The sequence below is a fragment of the Orycteropus afer genome, unplaced genomic scaffold (assembly GCF_000298275.1).
Source record: "Orycteropus afer afer isolate SDZICR_OR568_19922 unplaced genomic scaffold, OryAfe1.0 scaffold00140, whole genome shotgun sequence".
Taxonomy (NCBI): domain Eukaryota; kingdom Metazoa; phylum Chordata; class Mammalia; order Tubulidentata; family Orycteropodidae; genus Orycteropus; species Orycteropus afer.
In genome coordinates, this window is record NW_006921727.1 from 8,640,328 (window position 1) to 8,650,472 (window position 10,145).

Genomic DNA, 10,145 nt, shown 5'->3' on the forward strand with positions numbered 1-10,145 from the left:
GAAATGGATGAAGATCGATCAGTTCTTTTTGGTACAGTGACTCTGTGTATTCCTGCCATCTTCTCTTGATGTTTCCTGCATCATACCAAACAGTGTTTCTTTGCTATTCATAAGGTTTTCCCTGGCCAATTCTTTCAGAAGTGGACGGCCTCTTCCTTCTTCCTAGTCTGTCTCAGTACACACATACATAAGTATATATAACACATACATATTTATATATACATATATATACACACACACATATATACACACACATATATATATAAAGTATTTCATCTTACTTCTAGCAGTCCACAATATTTTATACTTCATACCTCCCCCCCATTAAATCTTACTGCTAGGAGTCCATATATATTATACTATCTACACATGCACACATCCCATTAGATTTACTAAAATACCGCACGCACAAGCAAGTTAACATTCCTGTCTAGTAAATAATACCTGAGAAAGTTAATGAACACACAGATGCTTCTATGCATTTACCAAGGTCTGGCTCAGGATTTCACCACTTCTCATAACTATCTTATGAAGCAGAGGACAAGTATTTCCAGTCCTACATGCAGGATAGAGTCCTAAAATAGGCTAACTTTTCTAAAACTTCTGTGAGCAGAGTGAGAAGCCTGCAGCATTCTCTGGATCCTGACCCAGAAGAGCCCAAAGCCCTGACGCATGCCACAGCAAAATCATGGTTGAGATTTTTGCCATCATTGCTGAAAAATGTTTACAATATGATTGCTGACCCTCCTGTGCAAATATTGTATTATCAGCTATACTTTGCCCCTAAAATTTGAAGTCTATGGTAAAGGGTCCTTTTTAAAAAGATCCGAAGTGCCTACTTATCACAATGAACAGAAATTGAAAGCTCTAGCTGAGAGGATAATGCACTGAGATGATGTGAGAATGAATTGAGGGGCTTCCTTGAGAGAAATTCCCATGGAAGCAGCCAAGAAAAGAGGAGTGGAGACTGTGGAGGCAGGCTCATTTTGCCATTTTGTTATGCTGAAAACATGACTCAATCTATGTCAACAAACCCATGTGTGTCAGACTAGAACTGTGTTCTGTACAGTTTTCAATGGCTGATTTTTTGGAAGTTCACCAGGTCTAGCTTCTGAGGCACCTATGGCTGGATTTGAACCTCCAACATTTTGGTTAGCAGCCCAGCATGTTAACCATTTGTGCTACCCAGGGAGTCTAACATCGACTCTAGAAAAGTTTTATTAAATGTTGCATTTACTTTTTCTCAAAAACCCTTTTATTATTTAAAAAAAAAAAGCCAACAGCAAATTTACTTCTGACTCTAGAATAATAAACAAAAATTCTCCAAGTATTAGTCTTTTAAAGGCTCAGCAGAAGATGATGAAACTAAATTTCTTAGAACAATACATAATACACATTTATATTACTCAGAAAAATAGACTCCATGGGTTACAGTGTCATTGTGGGTGCATTTTCATAAACTTGATGACCACATTCATCTGAACAAAACCAAAACAAACAAGCTCTTTTTACCCATAACACATCTGGCTATCCATCTCTCTCCCAAGCAAATTCCTAAAAAACAGACTAGTCATATTTTAGAAGGTAATCTACAAGTTGAACACAGGGATACCCCACAATCAAGGAATATATGTCTACCAAAAGGAGGTAAAACTTTGTATTTTGTGAACCACAAGTATTCATGAAATGCCTCGGGTGGGTCAGCATAACTTGGAAGGTGGTATAGTAGAAACGGCACTAGACTAAAAAAAAGACAACAAAACCCACTGCCATCAAGTCAATTCCTACTCACAACCCCCCCCCCCCCATTGCATTTCCGAGGTGGTAAATCATTATGGAAGTAGATTGGGCAGTCTTCCTTCCTCAGAGTAGCTGGTTGTTTTGAACCACCAACCTTCTGGTTAGCAATGAGATGCCTTGGGCACTATGCTACCAGAGCTCCATAGCACTAGATTAGAGGGCAGGAAACTCCCAGTATAAAAATCTTTGACAATGCTATCTCCTCCTCTTCATCCTTACAAGTACTGTATTGTTTCCTCTGGCCTAGATTTCTGCAAGAAGCACTGGTAGCACAATGATGAAACACTCAGCTGCTAATCAAAAGGTCAGCGGCTCAAACAAACAGCAGGTCCACAGAAAAAAAGACCTGCTCCCATAGAGCTTATATGGGAAACTCTATGGGGCAGTTTTACACTGTACTATATAGCTAGGGTCATAATCGGTTCGCTATGAGTCAGAATCTACTTGATAGCACACAACAGACTATCTTAGGGGGTTCCTGACTGGTCTCCCTGACTCTATTCCCTAAAACAAAGATCTAGCTGTACTGTACCTCTGCTTAAGTACCTTCAATGAGGTTCCTCTGCCTACAGACTGGAATTCAACTCCTTAGCAAAACTGAGCAGATTCCTTTATGATCTGAACCCAGGCTCCTCTCTAGTCACTCCCTCCCACTCATGCACCCTACATTCTAGTCACCTGGAAATGACTGATTTCAGCAGCAACCACATGATTCTTCCCTCTTGCCAGTCTAGTGTGAATATCACACCAACTCCCCGGAAGGCACAAAACCTCTCAAAGATGTCATGGCATTCTGCAGAGGCTCCCTCCTAAGTACTCATCACACTCCCAGGCTCCTTGCTTCTTGGTGAGCAGTACAGCATAGTGGCAGCAAACACAGTGAGACGGGTTCAAATGGTCTCTTCAGTGACCTTAACCAAGTTTCTTAAACACCCATAAGCTTCAGCTTCTGCTTTTGGAAAACTAAAAGAATAATAGCTAGCTTGGGTTATTACTCAGATTGAGAGAAATTCTTTATGTAGTGCATTTACTATAATGTCTGAAACCCACTAAATGCAGTAAAATCTCAGTAAGTGACAGATGCAGTGAGTTTGTTTTTTGTTTGTTTGTTTTCTTTTATATTATTATTAATGGGAGTTCTGGTGGCACAGTGCCTAAGGCATTGGACTATTAACCAGAAGGCTAGTGGTTCAAACCCACCAGCCACTCCTTGGATAGAAGACTGGACAATCTACTTTTGTAGAGATGTTGTTGTTATATGCTGTCGAGTCGGCCCCAACTCCTAGCGACCCCTCCTTGGGTTTCCGAGGCAGTATCGCTACGGAAGTAGATTGCTCCATCTTCCTTCCGAGGAGTGGCTTGTTTGAACTGCCAGCCTTCTGGTTAGCAGTCAAGTGCCTTAGGCACTACGCTACCACCTTGGAAACCCAAGGGGGGGTCGCTATAAGTCACAGGGAGTTTGGTTTTTGTTTTATTATTATTATTATTATTATTACTATTACTACAAAGCAAATTAGTGCCTTTGTTTCTTAAATCAAAGAGACTCTACTCTCCACTCACCTGACGTAAATTACTTCTCCAGGTTTCAGTTTTCTCACCTGCAAAGTATGTGGGGGCGGGGGGACTGGAGTTGGGGAAGACAGCATAAAGTACAGGAATGTACAGAGGAAAGGAAGATGGAGGTTGACTAATATGTTAAGTATAATCAGAAAACAATTAAGTGTGAAATAGTGTAGCAACAACATTATAACAGTACTAGGAGATCTGGGAGATGAGAAATGTTTCCCTAACTTGAGAAATGTGTGGAATGCCACTATAAAGGAAAAATACTCTCTTGCTTCCCAGCTCCTACCCCTGTAATGTGGATTTGATTTTTATAATATAAGATATATTATAAATTATATACAATATAATATAAAATCTTAGGCTCTCCTTAGGCTTTGGCTCTCATAAAACAATTTAAAAAGCCGATACAAAACCAATAAAACTCCAAAGAACTCAACATTAAGTTAACATGACAGTTGAGAATGATGTCATTTTGCAAACACTGCATCAGTGCTCACAATGTGAATGCAGAACTGGGTCTGCAGCGTAGGTTCCTACCAATTCTGTGTGTATACACCATGGTGGGCTCTACAATCCCTTGAGCTACCAATCACTATTCTCAAACTGTTGTGAAATCTTTGTTCACTCAATCTACAGCCATCACCTGACCAACACATATCATTTCTGTACTAGGTCCATATCTGCTCTTTCCCCATTTCCTAGAGAATACTGGCGCACCCAAACAAAGGCACTGAAGTCTATGTCACTACTCAATTATAAGTTTGTCCAGATGTCACAGAATCTATAATTTCTTTAGATTTATTATTTAAAAGAACAGTTTTTTAAAAAATGTAGTTATAGTTTTAAAAAGTAACTCAGAAGCTTCTGGGAAAATGTCCTCAGACTCCAGTTTAAGAAACATTGTTCTATAATAAAAGTACCTCCCCCACAGTATCCAGAAAGATCTTAGACATCTTAGATCTAACTATGTGCTAGCACTTTGTAAAGTGCTTTACACCCATTATCTCTTTGCTTCTTTAACACCTAGGAATCTAAGGCTTGGAGAGACTAGTCAAGCGATGGAATGGTGTTTTGAGCTATCTGATTCCAGCACCCTGCTCTTCAAGGCAAGCCCTGTACACAATAGATAGATTCTGATAGAAAAGGAGAAAAATGTGGACTATAATGTCAAATTCTTGTAAAATCCAGCCTTACTGGTGCTATTGTGGCTGGAGGAGTTCAAGACTATTGCCTTTAGCTACTCTTTAAACCCTGAATTGAAACTATCCCCTCAAATCACCTTTAAACTAAGAACAGCTAAAAAAAAGTAAAGATCGTCACCCTTGAGTATTGCATTATTTTAAAAAAATTATCTGTAAAGACCAAATGGAAATAGTGATAGAAAAACGGTGTTGATTAAGGGTAGAGTTGCACAGCCTATTATTATACTTGCTGTCAGGAAGTTGTACATCTGTAAAAAGTTTAATTGGCAAAAGTTGTGTGAAACATATATTCACAAAAAAAAAAAAAAAAAAAAGAGTAGGTACTGAGGTTGCTATGTACAAATACCTCATGGGATTTGGTTCCTTGGTTTAGATGTATAGGGTCTTGGTCTCATGGGACATCCCAGTTAACTGGTGAGACCAGCAATGGACAATGTGAATGCAGATTAAACAACCACGTGGGAGTGAGAGACTGAGAGAGGAAAAAAATGGCATTTTAAAGAAAGAAATGACAGAACTTAGTGACAAGATGGATGGAGAGGATGGATGTAGAAGGGAAGGATCGAAGGTAAGTTTGTGAACATTTGAGACAGGAAAAATTGACTGTCCTGCTCCTTAGAAATGGAAGTAGTGGGAAAAGTTTGATAGACGAGACTAAAACTGAATTACAGTGGGTTTAGAACAAAAAGCACTTATTCCAAGTGGGATGATGCCCTCTTAACAGGTCACAGTTGGCAACACTGAACCTAAAGTCATATTTATAGCAATAGTGCTTACAATCCATGAAAATTATTTAAAAGATAAGGCGGTCAAAGTTATCCAGTCCAGAAGAGATGGAGGACAAAGACTGGTAAGACAAGGGCACAGGACTTTGTGTTGTTACCAGTTTCAAAAGATTGGTGTACATTAGAGGTCAGAATGTAGGCAGGGGAATTATGATGGCTAAGAAAGAGGCAGCTTAACCATGTCCAATACACATGAAAACTCATTCATGCAGCAAGCATTAAGTGCTCACTTATATGCCAGACGCTATTCTAAGTTCAGCTATGAACAAAAGCACCTCTGCCCTCATACAGCTGATTTGCTACTAGGGGAGACATACAAAGAACAAGAAAGCAAATATAAAGTCTAGAGGCAGGCAGTGGTAAGTGCTCTAAGGGCTAGGGGAGAAAACCAAAAAAGCAGGATACAGAGAGAGAATAAATGGAGTGGGTAGGCATTTGAGATAATGTCATGTGGTAATCAACAAATGATCAACTGAACTCTAATTAGCAGGAGGTGACAAGATGAAAATCAGTGTTTTAAGCAATGAATGCCTTGGAGCATTCATTCAAATACTGGCTGCCTACCAGCCTAGAAGATGTTAACGAGAGAGCAGTAAAACATGTATATTTGAAGGTACAGTGAAAGCTGGAGAGCCAGAGCTCAATGGAACTACCTTGTTTGTCCACATCTCACAAGTTTTCCACTTTTGATAGGGTGCTGTCTCACCACTTTTCTCTCGCTCTCTACTAGTGGAAAACATTTGAGTTTTCCTTCTCTAACAGATGTTCACTTTAGATAGGTTTTGGCTTTCATAGGTTTTACTGTATTTGAGAACTAGTGCACATTGAGAGGAAAACTAATGGCATTAAAGACAGTGAAGAATTACCAAGGAGAAAGCAACGATCCCATGGAGGAAGATAAAACAACTTTACTACATGGATGAGCATTATCTTTGCAATCCCTTCCAATTTGAATATTCTCTCATTTTATTGGAAACATAGAGATGCCAGAGCAGTGATATGTTTAAGGAGAAGAGAAAGAAGCAGAAGAGGAAGATTTTTATAAGACTCTGTATGCATTTAAATTACTGTTTATTAAGCAGGACCTACTGGGTGCCAGGTTCCGCACTCACCAAAGTAAGCAAAAACCTGAAGGCACCTCCAGAAGTTAAAGTGGGAACATCTCTGTCAATGTTAACGTTAACACAGACCCCAAAGGGACCAATGGTGTGTGTGCGAGGAGAGGTTGTTGTTGTCGTTATTTGCCGTTGAGTGGGACCCGACTCATAGCGACCCCTCCTTGGGTTTCTGAGGCAGTATCACTACAGAAGTAGATTGCCCAACCTTCCTTCCGAGGAGTGGCTGGTGGGTTTGAACCACCAGCCTTCTGGTTAGCAGTCAAGTGCCTTAGGCACTACGCTACCAGAGCTTCTGAGGAAGAGGTAGTGGGTCGGAAAAGGACGATGGTGAGACTATGATGCTGGAGCCAGGCTAAAGATCAGAGTTCTGGAGCTTTCTCTGCTGAATAGGAGTGTTGAGAGCCTGCCACGAGGGTGAACCACAGCTGAGGACTGGTGGTGCAGGTTCAGCAAAAGGTCAGAGTTAGAATAAGGCAAGTAAGCATCAGATTCACAGCTGATGAGAAGTTTGATAACTGTGGTGCCCTCTCCACCCCACACTTACCACATCTGTAATAGTCATGTCTCCCCCACAAAACTGTGAGTAGCTCACAGGAATCAGTACCTTCTTTAATCCCTATATTCTCAGTAACTAGCAAATAATGGAAGCTCAGTAAATATTTGACCGATTGAGGCCAAGTTTTAATAACATGAGTAAAATAGAAGAGGCTGAAAAATTAAAGGTTTGATGAGTGTGAAAAGCGGAATAGGCCAGATTCCTCCTGCTAGTTGTCCAAAGCTGGTGACCCTGCCTCTTACCAGCTGGAAGGTCCTGAGAAAGGCACTTCAGTTCTGAATCTCAATTTCTTCATTTGTACAATGAGGGGGTTGGAGCAAATCAGAGGTTGCAGACTTTTAGTAGACAGGAGGTGCTTTACATTATATTGAGGCCTAGAAAGCGTGTGTATCTTTGCTGTTTGAGTAGGGGGTGCCTACCCTTTGGTTGTAATTCCAAACAATTACAGAGAGAAGATACAGTTTGTCAGCAAACTGATCTGCTAGTGAAGTGATAGGTAAGGAGTCGGGGGGTGGGGCATGGGCAGGAGTGAACAGTGCTAAGGAGTTATACAGATCTCAAAGGTGAAACTACACATCGCCCAAGGAAAAATTTAACTGTGAATGGAACAAGTCTTTGTGCTTTCAAGGTGGTTGTTCTAGTCAGTTGTGTACACACTCATGCACCCATACACAGAATAAGTCAGAGAGAGAAACAGACTTCGAACAGCCTAAAAACCATATAACAATTTAAGAGCTGTTAGACCAATAATTACCCATAGAGACAAGATTACCTCTAGCCTCTGAAAAAACATGTTTACTTACCATATTTACAGAGTGCTATCAGACTATATTTTGAGCTTCTGAGAAGTTTTTATTTAGTATCAGTCAAAATACCTAGCACTATGAAAACCCATAATTTCCCATACCAACTGCATTCCCCAAAATTACAGGAAAATCCACAAACTTTGCAGAAGGGAGTGAAAGCTAACCTCATCAAAGGAAATTTTCCAGTTCTATAAAAGAAAACAAATAAACAAAAACACCACACAGTGCACTGCAGCATTTCTAGTTGAATACTTTTCATTCACTTTTTAAAACTTCATTCCGAAAAGTATAGTATTACATATTCTATACTTCTGGTAACAGCAATACCTAAAGATTACAGAACCAAGTCAAACTTAACAGAACTAAAGGACAAAGCCATGTGTTTGAAAATGCCTGCAAAATAATAAACGCCTGAGGGAAGAATTGGATGTTTGTTGTTGTTGTTGTTGTTGTTGTTGTTGTTTGCTTCCAAGTTAAATAAAGGGGGAAGGGGAAATTTGCAAAGACCCCAGTTAGGAATAATTTTCATGAATACACATAGCAAACCATCCAATCGATTCCACAAGAAACAGGTAAAGTTAATCCAAGACCACCACTTCAAAAGGTAAGAAAAACACAAAGTTTTGATTTTTAAAACACTCTGTCAGCGCTAGAGACCCTCTCAGGTCATTACGAGAAGCAAGGGCATTTGACTAGTCAGTGTTCCTGTGACAATGGCTAGACTTCTGTGTAAACTAAAGCTCAAGGAAGGAATTTGAGTTCGACTCTCAGGCCTTTCGCCCTCCCCCGGGCTCCTGCAGTCTCCCTACTTCCTGCACACCTTTGGATTACTGTACACTGACTTCCTGCACACCCTAGATTTGGGGTGCCTCCCTCCTAAGGTTTAGGAACTCTACTTAAACTAATTTCCCCGAGACGAGCTCGCAGGTTAAAAGTTCGCAGTCCCCGACCCTCCATGAAAGCATAATCAGCATGTGTAGCTTGGCAAGTTTGACGGCAGCGGAGAGATTAATTTACGTAAACAAGTCTGAAGAGGTAACGCATCACTGCAAGGACAGAAGTCAGCAGTCTGAATACTGCCGTTCCGGGAAAGGCGGCTGCCAGGCTCACCCACCCGGCAGTCTCGGCTGGCGGCGCTTTCCACGCAACAGGTCCACGCAGGCAGGGCCTCGGAAACCGGCATCTGGGCACCTGATCACAGCTTCCTAGGCCCAGACCTCCTCCATACCCCTCCACCTCGCGGGCGCTCCACGGGCCAAGGAAGGCCTGCCTATTTCCAGTTCTTCCAAGCACCGACCGACTTCGATAGGCCCAGAGATTCCTGGGAAGATGCCTGAGATAGTGCGGCTCCCATGCGCGCTGCCCACCTTGGACAAAGGGGAGACGCACTCCGGCCAGCGGTCGAGGATCGCTGATCAGGGGAACTGCTCCAGGTGCGAGATGCCACGCTTGGTCCCTCCAGCCAGAGCTACCTGGCTCCTCACTTGCTCAGGCACAACTGCCAGGTGTTAGGACGAAGTACCTTGACGTGTATCTAAACTACTGCTCAATCCAGAACATTTCTCCAAATACACAGGCTCTCTTTCTGTTTGGAAAACACCAAGTCGCTTGTATAAAATGAAAAGAAACTTTTAAAGCGGCCGGGGTGGGGTGGGAGGTTGGTAAGGCAAGGGGAGAAAGCAGGTGAATCAGGAGGGGGCGGTTCCTGCAGGGCACCCGGAGTCCATGGCTGGGACAGAGATCGAGGAGAGGGAGAAAAGGGAAGGGGTGCAGCTGGCCGGGTCCGACCTCGCTTCCTGGAAGGCTGCACACAGGTAAGGCCGGACACTCACCTCCGGCAGCTCGCGGAGCTGGTTGGCGTCCAGCAGCAGCTCTTCTAGGCTGCGGGCGTAGCGGTAGATCTCCTCTGGGACGTACACCAGCGAACAGTGGCGCTTGTCGATACTCTCCACATGACGGTTGCACCGCCACAGGGGGATGCAGTGGAACATCGCCGTCCCGCCGCCGCTGGAGCCGGGTCCCGAGCTTCGGAGACCCGGGCTCCGAAGCCCGCTCCGCCCGACGGCTTCGCTCTGCCCGCAGCCCGCTCCGCGCTCGTTGGCTTCTCGCCTCGCTCGCTGCTCGCGCTAGGCTGCGCGGTCCAAAACGCTCCCAGGAACCTCGGGCGGGAGTCCCAGGCAAACCTCAGCGCCCCCACCCGCCAACAGTCCGTCCCCTCCCACTCTGCAGTCCCAGCCACCGACGCTGCTATTGCTGCAGCCGCGCGGTGCTTCCTACTAGCCGCAGGCGCGCTCACCGAGCATGCGCAGCTG

At 43.1% G+C, this 10,145-nt stretch overlaps 1 protein-coding gene across 1 annotated transcript in view; it reads right to left on the bottom strand.

Moving 5' to 3' along the window:
* LRRC1 (leucine rich repeat containing 1) overlaps window positions 1-9,824 on the bottom strand; it is a 187,285-nt gene extending 177,461 nt beyond the window's left edge. The window contains exon 1 of the mRNA XM_007945629.2: window positions 9,666-9,824. Within this exon, the coding sequence (XP_007943820.1) occupies window positions 9,666-9,824 (159 nt within the window). The remainder of the gene's footprint in view (window positions 1-9,665) is intronic.
* Window positions 9,825-10,145: the final 321 nt, after the last annotated feature.